Source organism: Nuphar pumila, chromosome 2 (assembly GCF_984573655.1).
Source record: "Nuphar pumila chromosome 2, dmNupPumi1.hap1.1, whole genome shotgun sequence".
Classification (NCBI taxonomy): Eukaryota; Viridiplantae; Streptophyta; class Magnoliopsida; order Nymphaeales; family Nymphaeaceae; genus Nuphar; species Nuphar pumila.
The window spans coordinates 109,434,827-109,453,886 of record NC_143250.1 but is presented as its reverse complement, the minus strand read 5'-3'; the positions used below and the strand labels follow the sequence as shown (position 1 = coordinate 109,453,886).

The 19,060-nt window shown below is 39.0% G+C and overlaps 1 protein-coding gene across 3 annotated transcripts; it reads right to left on the bottom strand.

The window, feature by feature from the left end:
* Positions 1-4,146: 4,146 nt before the first annotated feature.
* On the bottom strand, positions 4,147-18,756 carry LOC149846677 (putative protein phosphatase 2C 10). Of its 3 annotated transcripts, XM_089996491.1 has the most exons (6): positions 18,490-18,753; positions 17,628-17,873; positions 17,261-17,537; positions 4,702-4,856; positions 4,481-4,622; positions 4,147-4,369 (listed from the first exon to the last, which is right to left on the bottom strand). In XM_089996491.1, the coding sequence occupies exons 1-5, from the start codon at positions 18,532-18,534 to the stop codon at positions 4,482-4,484; spliced, it is 864 nt and encodes a 287-aa protein (XP_089852617.1). In that variant the 5' UTR covers positions 18,535-18,753; the 3' UTR covers positions 4,147-4,369; position 4,481. The 3 variants fall into 3 exon arrangements, with proteins under 3 accessions (XP_089852617.1, XP_089852620.1, XP_089852618.1); XM_089996494.1 differs by lacking the exon at positions 4,147-4,369 and having other exon boundaries at positions 4,521-4,622; positions 4,743-4,856; positions 18,490-18,756; XM_089996492.1 differs by lacking the exon at positions 4,147-4,369 and having other exon boundaries at positions 4,521-4,622; positions 4,713-4,856; positions 18,490-18,755.
* Between the last annotated feature and the right edge of the window lie 304 nt (positions 18,757-19,060).

Below are 19,060 nucleotides of genomic sequence, written 5' to 3'. Positions count from 1 at the left end.
AAAACGTAGTTTAAGGTTCCATTAAATATTATATACCAATTATATCATGATACTATCAGTTACTTTTATTTTTTTTTACTTCTTTACTATATCTTAAACATGCTTTTCGTTTCTTTTATTTTTTATATATGTATTTTATTATCTAACCATGTTTTAAATTATTTCTGCTAATTTTTTTTGAAGTGTCGAGTTTTTCACAAGAAATTGCCTGGCCTAGACCGATAATTGTGACTAGTAAAAAACAGTTCATAAATCTTGGTGTTTTGGGGCATTCATTAATCCGAAGTCTAGCTCTAATGTGGTGTGACCGGGTTATTGAACCCTGCAACATGAAAGACGTAGAGGTAGCTCTATCCGTCCTTATATATTATCTTTGGATATTACAGATTTTTTGCTCTCTCTCTCTCTCATCCAGCAAGTTCACCATAGGGCACCCTGGCATGGAGGAAGAGCAGCCATACGATCTGCAAGATCAGCGGTGACGGCGAGGCCATGCCAACGAACTTGCCACTGCACAAAGACTGTGATAGCCATCAGGTTGGGGAAGTCGGCCAGGATACTGTCAAGCAGCGCTCAGAGGCTGATGACAAACAAATTACAGCAGTTCAAGCTCAAGAGTTTTGATCTCAGGGTGGTTGATGCTCGCGTCGACGTTTTACAATAACATTGTACACCACTGTTTTACTTGATCCACTGCTCTTATTATCACGCAGGACCGTACACAGCAGAAATAAGAAAGCCCATATCCATTTATCATTCACTCTTGCAGCATGAGCTTCAAATTATCCTCATTTTCCACCACTATCAGCACAAAAGTTTGACAAATTCTGTTACAAAATTAACGAACACCTTATTGCATGCATTATGCACTAGCTTCACAAGCACATCCTACTTCAAGAAGTAACTATTTAACTATAAAATCACAAAACGTTAGATAGAAAGGTTAGTAAAACCCAATCTTTTTTGCCCACAAGGACTCCACTCATCTGAGAAGGGCAACTTGTGAACATCACCTATAGTTCATGGAAGTCAGAGTTTGAAGCCCATGAGGGGTGTCCCTTGCCACAAGGTCGAAACTAGGTGTATTCCCTGGTAGGCAAAGGCAACCTCAAGGGTTTTACTGACCGGAAGCTCGCCAACCTGCAGTCAATAATGGGAGGCTTTTCCCTTGCAGTAGCCCCCAAAAAAATATCCTTTTGTGACATCTTGCAAAATTATGGATCGCTAAAGAATCTTGTTCCAAGACACAAACTATATATATATATATATATATATATATATATATATATATATATGAGAACTGAACATATTAGGCTCTCTTTGATCGTTCTACCCCGTTAGGCCCCATAGTTTGAAGTGTTTTATGATAAATCTGAACTGTTAGATGTGTTTAGCATGATCTATTTAGTAGGAATCAACTCTTGAATCAAGTTTTTTCGATGAAAAAATGTATTTTTATGAGCCAAAAAAATTGATGCCTTCGTAGCCACTGATTTCATCAGAAAAAACTGTAGTCAGGTCAGATTCTGGTGATCCAAAAAACGGGTTCCCACTGAACAAAACTGGTAGATCACATCTATGATGTTAAATGTGAGAAAAAATACAAAAAACTATGATTTTTAAAGGGGCAGGAGTGCATTATATATATATATAGGGAAAAGGGTAGGTGCTTGACCCTTTTGTGCCTACTGAACTTGGATAGGCGTTTTCAGGTTGTTTTAAAAATCCGACTCTACAAATGTGTTCTTTATGATCGTTTTACTAGAAAATCACACATGGATCTATAGTGACACATTTTTTCGGCAAAATTTTGTTTTTCAAAAGCTCACAAAAATTTGAAATTTTTTCATGAATGTTGCATTTTTTGGCAAAATTTTGGCAATAAAAAATTAATTAAAAAATATAAAAATAAATTTTTTATAAAAAAAGTAATAAAAATTATTTAAAAATAAAAATACACAGTCTTTTCATGATAAATAGCCATTTAAAACATAAATATCACGTTTAAATCGTGGTATTTGTGTTTTTTTTCATAAATCCCACGTTATTTTAAAAACCTCACGAGAAATTCCCGTTTTAAACTTTCATGCAATTTCTCACGATATTATCACGAGATTTTCATAAATCTCACGATATTTGTCACTATGCTTGGATCATTTTTTTGAAAGAAAAAATGATATTTTAAGCATTGATTATTTTTTGAAATTGTAGACCATTGATTTTTTAATCTTATAAAAACCTAACTTGGTGTTGAAATCAGATGATCCAAAAAACCATTCTCACAAAATCAAGCAAGTAGAACACATCTGTATGGTCAGATTTTAGAAAAAATAAAAGCAATCTTTTCAAAGCTCGGCATCAAGCACCTACCCCTCTCTCTCTCTCTCATATATATATATATATATATATATATATATATAGAGAGAGAGAGAGAGAGAGAGACCCATCCCTGTCCGGCCCATACCCAACAGTTTTTTTTTTCAAAAAATCCAACCTTACGGATGTGTTTTGCATGATAGATTCATTAAAAATTGACTCTTGGATCATGCATTTTGGATGAAAAAATGGTATTTGGAGCTTCAAAAGTTTTAAAAAATTGTAGACTGTTGATTTTGGAACCTTATAAAAACCTATTCACACATCAAAATCAAATGACCCAAGACCCGATTCCTATGAAAACAAACAAGTAGAACACATCCGTAAGGTTAGAATTTCAGAAAAACACCAAATTTTTTGAAAAAAAAACTATTTGGTATGGTTTGAGCATGGATGCATTCGGGTAGATTCCCACTTTATATATATATATATATATATATATATATATAAGAACTAAACATATTAAGCCCCATTTCTCATTATGCTCAGTTCTACCCCCATATGTTTTAAGTGTTTTATGATAGATCCGAACCTTTAAATGTGTTTAGAATGATCAATTTAGTGGGAGCCTAAAAAAACTGGTACCTTCGTAGCCTTTGATTTTGGATCACCAAAAAAAACCTGTAAAATGGTGATCCAAAAGCTGGTTATTACTAAACAAGACCTATAAACCACATTTATCTTAGAGGTGAGAAAAAAATACTTAAAACTGTGATTTTTTAAGGGACTTCACGAAAAAGAGAGCCTAAGAAACACACACACACACACATATATATATATATATATACACACCATTAAACCAGATAGATTTAGACTTAGCATTAGATGAATTTAACCTTATAAAAAGTGACTAAAACACACTAAAAAATTAGCATTTAAAAAAAAAACGAAGGTTGCTTTTTGAGGTCAAAAAGGTAACTTTGATAGTTTCCTAAAGTTACATTTTTGAAAAGGTATTTGACTTTTCAATTGCCTCAGGTTCAAAAAAACCTACGCTACCCAAAAAAAAGTAACCTTACATCTTAAAAAATGCAATTATTTCAAGGTGTTTTTAGTCAGATTGACTTCTAATGTTAAATCTAACTGATTTAATAGTAGATTAACCTTATATATATATATATATATATATATATATATATATATATATATATATATATATATATATATATATATATATATATATATATATAGAGAGAGAGAGAGAGAGAGAGAGAGAGAGAGAGAGCTTCAAAAATTTAATGGTCATGCAGCTTACTCGCATAGGTAATGTGTATTATTTTGTACATCTGCCCGGTTACCATCAGTAGGACACGATCATACTGCAATAACCTTTACGGTTAAATGCCAACTTAGAAGAGAGCAGATCAGGTCCACGGGACCTTGGACAGAAAACTGTCAAAAGTACCTTGGATGCCGTCCATAGTAAAAAAGGACAGCATCCAGAAACCATCCAAGCTTCTTGTGTTGGACAAATTTCAGCTGTTCATTTTCAAGCATTGATGAGGTCCATCTAGGATGCTAACGGCATCCAAAATTTCTGTGGGACCCATCTAGATGGGGACCATCCATTTTGACAGATTTTAGGGGCCTTTCATCTTGATGATGGACTACATCCAAGAGATCTTGGAGAGTTTTCTGTCCAAGGTCCTTTGGTCTCCGCTATCAATTTAGAAGCCACTGACTTGACACCATGGATACCATGTCCCAATTAGCGTGCACACACACACACACACACCTTGAATCAGGTAACTGATGATTTAGGCTTCTAAAGTCAAATGGATTTCTTATGAAAAAGATCTCCAAAATTTTCAATCACAATGACAGTTATCACAACCAACAATTCTGTAATCCTATATATTATTTTAACAAAGCAATCAGCAAAAAGTCGAATAGTATACAATGCAACTTCAATATCTTAACGAAATCATAAAATTTTCAAACGGAAAAAACTGGGAAAGCTGAAACTTTACAAGAGAAGGACGTGGGATGTTATCTGCAGATGAGAGATCCCCATGATAAAGGAATCAGTGGCAAGAATGGTGATTTCCATTTTTAGATGGCCTCTAATCAAATTTCAGTGACCAAGGTTCTTGGAGAGGATTACCTTACAATCTGAATCTAACCACAACACAAGATATATCATCTTTACTTTCTCTATTGACAGCTTCTGCTGTTAATTGTTTTGCTGCCACCATGGGATCCTTGATCTTTCTGGCAAAATCAATCACCTCCTGATTATTCATCACCTAATTCACATTGAAAAATAAGATAAGATTAGTTGCAATATTGAAAAGATCATTCATGCACATGGAGAAGGTAAACAACCTTCCACAAACCATCACTTGCAAGAATGAGAAACTCAATACTGCTGTTGATATCCACATGCTGTATGTCAGGATCCGATCTTAAATGTGATTTGAGACTCTTATCTCCAAAAGCACGAGAAACAGCAAGTTGACCATTAACTCTGGGCACATCACCTGTCACCAGAAGGTGGAACACATGTTTAAAACAAAGTTGAATAAAAACTTTTGTAAGTTGACATCCTAATTGTAACCAAACCATGATTGAGAATTGAGAATTGGATATGGCTGATACCAAACAACCAGAGGTCATACTTGTGCTTTATCCATATTGGCTGAGATTCTCAATCGATCCATTTCAGTGAGTGCATTTCAAAGCAATTCATATGCTAGAGTTCTGAAGCATTGCAACTTCAAACAGTAAATGTCACTGCAGAGGAATCAAGTCATGCACTACTAACACGCAAAAACAGATTCATATGTTTCATCAGCCTGTCTCAAGATTTCAATCACAACTAACACTCCAACAAGAATTGTGCATTTTGTAACTTTAAGAATGAAAAGAACCTTTAATTAGAGGCTTGATCAACCGAAATTAGGTTTGAGGGTGAAAAAGGAAAGTAAAATGTCCTCATAATTTCACACTACCAAAAACTCCCTAGTAGCTCAAAGACACATTGGAACATACTCAGTGGAAGGTGGAGTTCATTTCAATCATTAGAAAATGGTCTCCAACTAGTAGGAGTCACTGATGAATATCAACAATAGCCAAGCAAGTAGTAAAGTGGTTAGTTTTACATTGAAAGAATAGTTTTAGATGCATTCCATAGCAAACAGACCATGCTGAACACATTCATGAAGTCGGATTGAGCCAATATGACTCACACCCATGATTTCCAGCTAGAATGGATGGTCATGGTGCCTCTATCTAATGTTAAACTACCTGGAAATCGTCAGTGCAAGTTTAATGTTTTGTTTGAAGCTAGGTGACTGACGTTTATTAACATATCAAGACAATGCCTAACTCCTAAGGGTGTTTCAATCAGTAGAAGATCCATTTAAAGTTAATCCGATTATTTCAAGCCACTCAATCAATTGTTTTATACAGAGTTACTGGAAGCTTCTTAGATAGGTGGGAAGCCCACTCCCCGGAAACTCGCTTTGGAAGAGCAATACTCCTCGCTTTCAAAACTTTATGAGAATCTCGATTCTTCCGCGATTCTCCTATGTTTTCCACATGCTTCATCTATTCTTATTATATGTTCTCTCACTCTACTTTTCGTGTTTTTCATGTGTTTCCTCCAGAGTTGCCAGTCGAGAAAGCGGGAGCGGGAAGCGAAGCACTTTCAAAATTTTAGAAAGCGGGAAGCGTGGGACGACTTAGAAGCGAACCAAGAATTGTCTCGGAAGCAAGGGAGAAGTGAAAAAAGAGAAAATAAAATAAAAATAAAAATAAAGGAAGAAGCGAGGGGGAAGCGAGCTTCCCATTTAGGGGGAGTTTTTCATAAATGGGAAGTGCACTTCCCGTAAATGGGAAGCATGCTTCCCATTTATTTTTTGTACGCTTCCAGCACGTTTCGTGATGCAGAGCAGACGGTACCAGAGCAGATTGTACCGCGTGACCCTAGCTCAGCCAGGGAACCCGACCCACCACAAGGAAGGGATGATTGGGTCCAGCAGCAGGATCCGACCACAGGTGAGGTGACCCGATGCAGGGATATACTGCGCACCTATTCCAGAAGAGGGAAGGCCAGATTCCAAACTGAAGCTATCTCGAGTCCGGATCCGGACCCGAGACCCAGATCTAGTGGTCAGCTTTAAAAAACACTTGTCTAGGGTTGCGTGAAGCACTTTTGGAGAATACGATAGTCTTTCTTTAGCTTTCTTTTAGCATTTGTCCCTTTATTTTTCCCAGTCGTTCTTTCATTTGCTTAATATTGTTCAGAGTTTTGTTTTCAGTCTTCTTTAATATTCAGCATATTGTTCAGTTGACATTTGATTGAAATAAAATCAAGCTTCGTGGGCAACTGCCATTTCATTTGTTCTATGCACGACTGTGTGGGTCGCGCCTTTCACAACAACCATCAAAACTCGTGAAGGCTGCATCAACAAGTCATGCCTTCATCGCCATCAGCAAGGAACGTGACAGCTGCATCAAAGTGGTATCAGAGCGGGCGTCCACCTTCATCAGCGAGATGACTCTTGAAGCGGGCACCGATCCGGCACGAGGCGAGGAGCGTGGGGAGATTGGCAGCGAAGATCCAATGTTGCGCATGATGGACGTGTTGACGAAAATCCAGGAGAATATATTGCGCATGAATAGAAACATCGTCGGCCTGTCGAAGCGACTGGATGGGTTTGATGAGCGTCTAACAACCCTTGAATCACCCAGGGAACAACACGCAACAACAAGCGTAGATCTGGTGGACAGCGCAACTGCAAGCTTGAGCCCCAATTTTTCTGAATCCTGTCAATCGACACAACCCCAACATGGTCGTGTTGCTGCGTTCTCGTCGACTCTGATGCCCACCACCGATCTGGGTACTCTCTAGTTGCACCAGGGAGTCTCGATAAGCGACACTCCCCCTGTGAGGGTACCACAACTTTGGCAGCGAACCCCTGCAGCTGCGTCGCAGGTCGGACCGGTCCTGCAGGGGCCCAACGTCATGCTGGATCCACCTGCAGGTTCGGGCCCGAGGTATCAAAACCCTGCGATCACGTCGCAGGTCGACCCGAGTCAGTGGGACCCTAGCATTACGCTGGGTCCACCTGTAGGCCCGGGCTCGTGGCATCCGGCTATACCTCAGGCCGGGTCGGGACGACAGGGCCCCAGTGTCACACTAGGTCTCCCGTCGGGCCCAGTTCTGTCAGCCCGACCCGAGAAGGAAACCTTATACCCCCTGACCCAGTGCGTGGAGGCCCAGTGACAGTGTACCCGCGCACTGGAGCAGGAGGGCCCCTTTTGAGTGGGTTGAACCCAAGAGGGTCTGGTCCAACATTCACTTCTGTAGTACACAGTCCCGGTTCGCTGGGACCATCCGTTGGGTCTGGGTCTAGAACCCCTTCACCTGGCCTACCCAGTTGAGTCTGGTTCGCGGGCTGCCCCAAACCAGATCCAACCCATTATTTTTTATCCCCAAAATGGATCCAGTGCCGACCCAAACCCATATCGGACCCAGACAGAGCTCCAGTTTGGATTTGAGCCGGGTCACAACCAGGCCCATAATCATATGGATCGCGAATCGAGTTCAAACCAAGCCTCTTATCCCCACAACTTGATCCTCGATCCAACCTATCCAAATCTGGGTCCGACGAGTAATTCAGGACTTGACCCGATTCAGATCCAATCGGGTCATTCATCCCAGTATTACACTACCCAAAACCCACACCCTTACCAGGCCCAAGCCTTTAACCCAACCCAGATCCAGAATCCCGTAACAAACCCAATCCACTACCCCTACCCTAATCCAACCCATAACCCAGACCTATAATATCCCATTTCTACCCACCTAGAGCCTGAGACCCGGCAGCCCCATCCCCCTTACCTTGGACCTCCTGTCATACCAGTGCCACAACGTCGGCCACAGGTGGCTCCCGCCCATGGGCCAGCCAGACCGAGGCAGATTTAGCAGGGACCAGCGCAACCAGAGCGCCGACAACAGGTCGTCGGAATTCGCCAACCCCAGCAGCCAGGCGAACAGTACCACGAAGATGGAGCAGTGTAAGATAATGACACCTTCTGGAACGAGCATCCTGCAGGAATGGTGGGGGCCCGACAACAGAGAGCACCAGAGCGCCCCTCCACGTATGGGGTGAAGTTGGAGCTTCCAGAATTCGCAGGTCGGTTCGATGCAAAGCAGTTCTTTGATTGGTCATATGTCGTCCAATTCTTCTTCGACTACCACGATGTCGCCGAGCACTGTCGTGTCTCCCTAGCCTCTACTTGGTTGAGAGGCCTAGCACAAACATGGTGGGTTGAGATGCAGAGGTAGAGGGAGCGACAAGGATTAGAGAGCGTACAAACTTGGGAAGAGATGCAGCGGTTGATGCAGTCTAAGTTCGTGCCGTCAGATCACGCCGAGAGAGCCTACAAGGAGTACCTGACCCTGTGTCAAGGCTCCAGTACTGTGGCTGATTACACTGTTGAGTTTCATCGTCTTTCCCTACGAGTGCAGATCGAGGAGACCGCCCGCCAGCAGGTCGCGAGGTATATTTCTGATCTTCGTCCTGCTATTTCTAACGACTTCAGTTGTATCACAGTCGAGTCATTGGATCAAGCCAGTAGTTATGCCATGAATGTGGAGGAGAAACTGAAAAGGAGGCAAGAACATAGGACTTCCCGTAGTGACCAGTCCAGTCAACTCAAGTCGAGTTTCCCAACCAGGAGAGCAAGCTCTCCTAGGAAAGAAGACTCAAAGTCCACCCCAGGAGTCGACCCTAGCAAAACCGATCTGTCTGGACCCACATACCACACCAGATCCAAAGGTAAGTCTAATGAGTCTACCATTCGTTGTTTTAGGTGCAAGAGTTAGGTCATGTTGCGTTCAAGTGTCCCACCGCGAGTAAGAACACGCCTTGTTGAGTCTGCATCCGATAGTGAGAGCGAGGGTGAGTCACCTATTGAGGGAAATGACAGGATAAAAGTCGTAGAGTTCGATGGCAGCCTCGAAAACTTGTTAACCATCCGCCGTGTTTTGACCACATCCCGAGAGTCGACCCCGACAAAATGGTTGCGGAATAATATTTTTAGGACCCGGTGCAACTGTGAGGGGTGCGCATGTAATGTTATCATTGATACTGGGGTGTGCGAGAATATGGTGTCCGAGAGTCTTGTGTCCGCCTTGAGTTTAAAAACAGAAAAACTGTCCTAACCCTATAAAATGACATGGTGCTCGTCATCTTCAAATGGAGCTCTCTCATTGCAACAAATCATCATTCTTCTTCTTTAGAGTCGTCATGACAACCTCTTCTCCTCCCAGTAAGACCTCTTGGATTTTAGATTCGGGTGCTTCTTTTCACATGACCCCAAGTTTTAGTTCTTTTTCTGAATATTCAAAAAATCCCCCTCCTTTTGTTTCAACCGCGAATGAAACATCTTTTGAAGTAAAAGGAATAAGAAATTTTGAAAAACAAAGATTCTTTATTCCAAAAATTAGATTTATACCCAAATTAAACTTAAATTTGATTTCCGTCTCTCAACTCTCGGATCATGGGTGTGATATAAAGTTTTCATCTAACAAATGTTGGATACAAGATCGTCGGTCCGGGAGATTGATTGGGGAAGGCTCTAGGAAGGGCGATCTATACTATGTTGATTCTCTTCAAATTCCAAAGAACCCGTTTTGCAATGTTGTCCAACAAAAGGATATTAATGTGTGGCACAAGAGACTTGGACACCCAAATATTGTAAAAATGTCTCATTTACCTTTTGTTAAAAGTCTATGTAAAAGTGATTTCACTTGTAACAACTGTATACTTGGGAAAATAAAAAAATTGGCTTTTTGTCAAAGATCTATGTTTACAACAAGACCTTTTGAAATTGTTCATTCGGATGTATGAGGACCGACACCCGTTTTATCAAAAGGAGGCTTCACATATTATGTCATTTTTGTTGACGACTACACGAGATATTGTTGGATTTATTTTCTTAAACACAAATATGAAGCTTTCTCGATTTTTAAAACCTATCATATGATGATTAAAAATCAATTTAATGAGAATCTAAAAATTTTTAGAACTCACTCTGGTGGAGAATACCTTTCAAGTGAACTCAAAAATTATCTTGAAAGTCATGATATTCTTCACCAAAGATCTTGTCCGAAAACCCCTCAACAAAATGGATTAGCTGAAAGGAAGCATAGACATATAATAGAGACAACTCGAACATTACTTGTTTCTCAAAACATCCCAAAAGGTTTTTGGGTTAAAGCAGCTTTAGCATCTGTCTATTTGATAAATCGGCTACCTTATAAAAACTTGAACAATATCTCGCCTTTTGAAAAATTGTATACCAAAGAACCCGACTATAGTCGGTTGAGAATTTTCGGTTGTAAATGCTTTGTTCTTACTGACAAGAACAACAAGCTTTCACCAAAAGTCATTGCCTGTACCTTTCTTAGACATTCTAAAACCCAAAGAGGGTTTCGTTGTTATGATATTAAGAATGATAAGCTATATGTTTCCAGAAATGTGAGTTTTCTTGAAAATGTTAATGGTTTTGAAAGGAGTGAACCCTTTGAAGATAACATGGATTACTCCTTTTTTATTTGAAATGTTAGCACATGATGATGACAGTGATGACGATTTCATTCATAATGACATCAATGATAAAGAAAATGGTTCTTCCCATCCTCCTATCTCCCAACATAGTAATGAAGGAGCATTGAGAGATCCTATAACATATACCCATAGAGATAGAAACAGTTTTAGGAGTGCAATTGAAAAATACAGTGAACCTACGAAGGACTGAGAAAAGTAGAAAGATGACTTCTAGGTTTATTTCATATGATTCCTTTACTCCTAAACATAGAGCATGCCTCAGTGCCATTCATTCCTATATAGAACCCAAAAACTTTAAAAAAGCCAAAAAGAATGATAAATGACTGAAAGCAATAGAATGTGAGCTTTCAGGGCAAAGACTTGAGAATTCCAAGATCTCCCTAAGGGTAAGAAAGCAATAGGATGTAGATGAATATTCAAGGTAAAAACTAAGAGCGATGGATCTCTTGATAGATATAAGGCTCGATTAATAGCAAAGGGATAGAGTCAAGAATACGGGATTGACTATGAAGAAACTTTTGCCCCTGTGGCCCGAATGGTCACTCTCCGATGTCTCATCACCGTCGCCTCAATCAACAAATGGAACATCTATCAAATGGATGTTAAAAATGCTTTCTTAAATGGCGATCTGAATGAAGAGATATATATGGATACTCCACCAGGAATGAAGACTCTCAAAGAGAAAGTGTTTCGCCTTCGAAAAACACTTTATGGTTTAAAACAAACCCCCAAGGCTTGGTATGATAGGTTTAACTCCATAATGTTAGAAAATGAATTTTCATCCTGTTTCACTGACACTGTCATATTTGTTAGAAAAACCAATGCAGAGATTGTCATTCTGCTTTTATATGTGGATGATATGCTTATAACATGAAGTGATTCTAAGGGGGTTAAAAGCATAAAAATAATTTTGAAGAATAGATTTGAAATGTCTGATTTGGGATTTCTAACTTATTTTTGGGGTATGGAAGTAGCATACTCTCATAGAGGATATTTTTTATCTCAAACTAAGTTTGCCTCTGAGATTATTGACAGGTCAGGTATTACAGATGATAATGTTTGTGAAACTCCTGCTATAGTAGGAGCCAAAATGAAGATTGATGATGGTATTCCTCTCTTCGATCCCACACCCTACAGACAACTTGTGAGATCATTAATGTATCTGAGTATTACTAGACCAGATATCTCTCAAACAGTTCATACTGCAAGTCAGTTTCAACATGCACCAACATCAGTCCACATGAGTACCATCTTACGGGTCGTAAGATACATAAATGGCACACTGAATAAGGGAGTATTCTTGTCATCTTCTTCTGAATTAAAGTTAATTGCTTATACTGAATCTGACTAGGGAGGTGACCCAAATAACCGTCACTCTACCACTGGTTTTGCGTGTTTTTAGGAGACTCGATGATCTCATAGAGATGTAAGAAGCAACAAAAAGTGTCTCTATCCTTAACTAAAGCTGAATATCGTGTCATGGCAACTACTACCATGAAAATTGTATGAATTCATCAGTTATTAGAAGACATGGGGATCACAATAGAAGGGCCCACCAAGCTATGCTGTGATAATAAGAGTGCAATATATATTACCAAAAATCATATGTTTCATGAGCGGACTAAACACATTGAGATGAACTGTCACTATATTCGGGAAGCCTATCTAAAAGGAATCATAGAACTTTCGTATGTCACTTCAAAATATCAGTTGGCAAATTTCTTCACCAAAGCACTGTGTTCTCCGCGGTTCAACTTCCTTCTTGGCAAACTTTCGGTCATTATGCCCTCAGTTTGAGGAGGGTGCTAAATTATAATATCAAATCAATGTAATTATATATATATATATTTATTTCTTGTAATAGTCATAGGGATAGTTTAGTCATTTTGCACATATTCTTTTTTTGAATATGTTGTAATTATTTTTCTTTTTATTCTTTATTTTTTTATTTTGCAAAATATAGTGTACACCTTGGAGAGGCCCACCATCTAGTTGTTGGGCCCCTTTCAACGGTCACATTTGTGACCGTTAGAGGGGCTCCAACGACTAGAAGTGGAGCCCCTCTGAGGTTTCCACCTTCTCTATAAAAAAGGGTATTCCCCCTATTATATGTATATGGCTTTGGGTCAAAGCCCAAGTGATTTATAAAGTTTGTTATTCATTTTTATGCCTTTGTGCATTTGTGATAATTATTTTGTGAGTTGTGCTTTTGTGCACAAGTGCTCTAAGTGTTCTTATTGTGCATGTGTGCACGTGTTTGTTATCAAGAATATTGAGGTCTTGATCATAGTAGCTTATAAAAGATACTTTCACAACTTTCACAAAATATATTAATATACATAACCAGAATATACATACATACATATATAACATATTCAATATAATCAACAAAATATGCTTTCAGCCTTTCACAAAAGCACAATAACACATACATATATAAATAACATATATACATCATAAACAAAGTAACACACACATATATAAAAAACATAATCAATTAAAATTAACTATGTATGCATTCAATGTTTTACAGAAAAAATCTCAAAAGCAAAGTAACACACACACACACACATATCTATCTATCTATCTATCTATCTATATATATATATATATATATATATATATATATATATATATATATATATATATAATAACTAAGCATGTTTTCATCATTTCACAGAACAAATCACACACACATATATATAATTATATATACATACAAAAAACAACAGAATATATAAGAATAATAAATAACTAAAATGCTCTTGTGCCTAGGAGGGCGCAGCTTAGTCGTCGACTAGGCGCCTTAGTCGGAAAAATTGGTATCTTTTAAAGTGCCCACCTAGGAATTGCAAAGCCTAAGCATTTTACTTACGCCTAGACCGACTAGGCGGTGCCTAGTCAGGGGTTTTGACCACATGGTACACAAGTGCCACTCTTTATTCATGGAGAGGATTATATATTGTAAGGAAACTTAACTTTTGTATGACTTACTGGTCACAGGTAACTTGCTATAGACCAAGCATTGCTTGTACATCTATGTCACATGGGTGCGGGTGCGGGTGCGGGTGCGGGGATTCGGCACTTCCAAAAAACCCGGGTGCGGGGGTGCGGCAAGGGCAAAAATGTATATATATATAAGGGGGTCGGGGGTTCCCCCGGCGCGGGTTGGGGTCCAGTTTTTTTTGCTGGTGTGTTTGTTTGAAGACTTGTTACCCACTTGTTGTGTACTTTGGCTCAACGGGACAAAATTGATGAACCGAAAGGATTGGCAATCTGATCGACCCAGCCCGCTGCGTTCTGCTGACTGTCATGATTCAATCACGTCTGAAACTCCCTGGTCTTCACGAAAAAAATATAAGCGAAAGGTTTGACGTGGTTTGTTGGAGAGAGAGTCTTCACGAGGCCTACGACGCCACTGCCTAGGGTTCTTCAAATTTCATTTTATATACAGTTGCACACAAATGACAGCTAAAAGAAATTTATTGGATTTGACATGTGGAAAAGAGAGGTCTACACAAGGCTACGACTAGAGCACCCATCTCGTCAGGAGAAAAGTGAATACTAATAGCCACCAAGGCTCTACCACCACCATTATCATTTATTATGGAGAGAGAAAATCCTTGACGAAAAAGGATCTGGATGGTTGATGCATAAAGACTTCAAAAGGCTCTTGAATTTTGGTTTTAATTTTTGAGGAAGATGGATCATCATTTCCAAGTTAACAGTATGTTTTCCAACGCTGTGAATTAATTGTTTGGAGGCAGGAATAGCATGGGATGCCAACAAAGCTCGTCAGATGTTGTGGACACAAGTGCCCCTTTATAAAAGAAGAGCAGCAGCAGCAGCAAGCAGCTGTCAGCAGATTTTTTTTTTTTAAAATCCGCAGCCCATTTCGCAGGGCAAATTTTTTTTTTTTAAATCCAAACAAAAATGGACCGAAATGACCCTGGGTGCGGTCAACGCACCCAGGATCGGATTGACCGCACCCGCACCCCCGTCGAGTCGCATCAACGCGGGTGCGGCACCCTGCTAGCCGAATCCCGGTGACATAGCAGTACATTGAGCTTGGTTGATTGTTTTAACGTGTGCAATGTTTGCAACATAAAAACATGTTCAACAACTGCTGGCAAATACAATAAGCTGCACACAAATAACACAGAATACACGTAACTGGAATGCAAAGTCACACTATCATAAATTTATAACCAAGGGGAAGCTTTTGAATCCCATAGGGACTATTTCCCCAGCTTCATTTTCCAAAAAAATTAAAAAGAAAAAAAATGGATAAGGGACCAGTAAATCACATCATTTGCGCTATTCATTTGGCTCTGAAACAATGCAGAAAAGTTCTAAATAAAATATGTGGCTGCAAATTACAATTTGAGTTACACATGCATCAAATGAGGGCTGTGAAAATGAACTTCAGACAGGGGCGGATCCACATAGTGGGTAGGGTGGGCATGTGCCCACACTGACCCAGAAAAATCCCCCAATGGGGTAATGGGTCAGGCAGGCAGTGCCACCCTGACCCAAAGCGCAGGTGGGCAGTATCCACCCTGACCTGGAGTGCAGGTGGGCAGTGCCCTGGGTCAGGGTGGGAACCAGTTGTGCCCAACCCAAAGGGGAAATTGGTGAAATTTTATGCCTTTTTCCGGTTTTCTGGTTTTTGTATTTCATTTTCCGATGCGATTAGTGAAATTTTACGTTTTCGGTTTTCTACTTGATTATGCTGTATTTAACTTGTTGATTCTCTGTCTTTGTGGTTCATTTTGCGATGCGATGGGTGAAAAATTACGTATTTCTGGTTTTTTACTCGATTATGCTGAATTTACTTGCTGATTCTTTGTTTTTGTGGTTTGTTTTATGATGCGATTGGTAAAAGTTTTACGTTTTTCCTGTTTTTACTTGATTATGCTGCACTTGCTTCTCTGTTTCTGTAGTTCATTTTACATGATTTGTATAATTTAACTTTTTTTTTTGTTTTCTAGTTGATTATACTGTGTTTATGCGCTTCTTCTCTATTTTTTGGTTCATTTTACGATTCTATTTACAAAATTTTATATTTTCTGGCTTTCTACTTGATTATGTTGTTTTTCTGTTTCCGTGGTCGTTTTGTGATGCAATCAGTGAAATTTTATGTGTTTCCAGTTTTCTGTTTGAATAAGTTGCATCTTCTTTTTGTATGATTTCGTTTTGGACCTATAAGTATCTGTAAGTTGAGAGGGAGTTCTCTTTTTACCTTTTGATTTTTCTTTTTTTGCAAATTTTTACAAAATCCTGTTTGGATTTTTGTTAGGATTTATGTCTTTTATTTTGGTTTTTCAGATGACGTAAATATTTAATTAAGGGTTTTGTGTTTTTTTCAATTATCATATCTATAATGTGATGTTTGTTAGGATTTAAGGGTTTTATTTGGTTTTTTAGAATGACGTAAATATTTATATTTATGGTTTTAATGTGTGTGTGTTTAATTACCATTAGGCATAAATCCATGAATTTTGTGTGATTTGATTTTGGCTAGAATATTAAAGTTTTTTATTAATTAATCATAAATGCATAATTTATAATGTTTGGAAGGATTAGGGTTTTGGTTTTTTAAATGTAATAAATGTTTAGTTATGGTTTAAGGGGTATTATGTGCTTTTTTTTTCAATAGTCATCACACATGAATATATGAATATTTCGAGATGTGATTCTGGTTAGAATATTAGTGCCTTTTTAAAAAGATATAAATGTTTGGTTTGTAGTTTTAGGGTTTTTGGTGTTCTTTTCTTCTAATTACCATTAGACATGAATCCATAAATATTACGTAATTTGATTTTGGTTAGAATATTTGGTTTTTTATCAACTAAATGACTAATTTATGATGTTTGTAGAAAATAGAGTTTTGATGTGGTTTTTTTAAACATATTTTTAGTAATTTTTTTTTACTTTGTATTTGTGCCCACCCTAGTTTACAATCTTGGCTCCACCCCTGACTTCAGATGTAAAATGTATCTACACAACATTGTCATCTAGCGTTGCAAATCCAATCTATACCCATAGAGAAAAACATTGCACTAAACATACTTCAAGAACACCAGGTGAAGTTCCATGGTGATGCATCGATGTTGTGACTCCTAGTCAAACGGTGATTCTTACATAAGGAACACAATTATATTTCAGCAACTACTACTTTGAAGGAAACATATTTTGTCCTCAATGAACAAACTAAATCATGGACCGAGATTTTCTGATATGGGACCCTGACAGCCAGACACTTTGGGATCAAAATTCATATAACCTGTCTAGCTGGTTACCTGGCATATTCGAGACAAATCCACCCTTTGTCTCGATGCTTCTGCGATCCATATTAGGCTCATGGTCAGTTGTCAGCTGCACCGCAGTTCCACTTCTAGAAAGAACCGCTCTCGAATCACCAACATTGGCCATCCAAAACTTCTGCCCATCTACAATAATGGCAGTAACAGCCGTCGATCCACCTCTTCCCAAATCAGGAGTATGAGTCAGAATCGCCTGGTCTGTCTTCTCATAGGCTCTCAAGATGGATTCATCAGGATGAGACCAAAATTCTTCCTGCAAACCAAACACCAAGCAACAAACAGGTCACCCAATATAACGAGGCATCTATCTCACCACCACCACACACAGAAATCATGAGCCCACCTCCTTCAATATATTGTTAAACAGATGTTTCTGCAGATACGCAGGAACACTGTTGCCCAAATGCCCATCGTAGATAGCAAATAATCCAAGCTCATGCCCGTTGACTCGAATGAACTTCGCAACATGATAATCTTCCATAGGATGACTAGCTTTGCCTTTCACCAAGCTGAACCCATAGGTAATCTTGATAGGACCCTGCTGATTTTTTCCTTTACCTGAATTACCCGAAGACCCAACTCCTACCAACTGAAACACGGCAAAACCAACTTCAAATGAACTGAAATGCTCACTTCAATCGCTGCCAACACTCAAATCCACACTCTCAACAAAGAAACACTACAAAAAATAATATTTCCAGCAACTGATGAAGAAAAGGTACACTAAAACCCACATCCACCCCAACCCGAATTACCCAAAGAACGAACTCCAACCAACTGAAACACAAGCAAAACCAACTTCAAAGCCGCAGTAAAAAACCTTAAATTCCAACACTAAAAGAAGTCATATTCCCACAACTAATGCAGAAAACGTACACTAAAGTCGAATTCACCCCAAATCACAAATTTCCCAACTCAGAAAACCCCATCCAAAAACACTCAATTCTCCATAACTTAATGATCAAAACCCATCGAAGAAGACCGCCAAAATTCCTCAAATTAGTGAAGAAAGCCCCTACCAACACTCAAATCCACTACAAAACCCAAAAAACTCGCAATAAACACCAAAACCCATCAAAATAAACAAAATTCAAAGAAAAAAAAAACATCCTAACTACTTCAACTCACATACCCACTAATCAAACAACACAGAATCAGAAAGAGAACAACGTCAACGGATGTAAGAACGGAGTGAATGAGCGTACCTGCGAGTAATTAGAGTTGAAGCAACATAGCCAATCGATAAACATCTGATACGGAGTGTTTTTCCGGTTCAAAATCCGATCAATTCCTCCTCCTCCTCTTCCTTCACTTCCACCACTCAACCGATCCGCTCCATCAGCCCCACAATTGGTGAATCAGAAAACCCCTAATTCTGTACCAAAAGCAAACCCTAGACGCTCGGAAAACCCCAGAATACGGCTACCGAGACCCCTCCTTTCCCCTCTTCAGCTATATTTCCCGAATTCGTCTCACCGTGAAGAGAACGGGGATCGGTCTCTCTTATTCTTGTTCCGCTTTTTTTTTATTTTTCTGAAAAAAAACAAAAGGAAGAAATTTACATATAGCGTCTAACTTATAGAGAATTTACTTTTAACCCCCTATGGAACGAAGAACCTCATATAGGCCCCTGAAGCTTCCACAAATTCCTCGAATGAACGGTTATTTGCTCATATAAGTCAACTATGGTTATTAGTTAATTATCTTTCCTTAAATGGCTAATAACTTACAGTTTTACCCTCATGAGTGCCGAGCTTGAAGTGTTCAAGCTTGGCA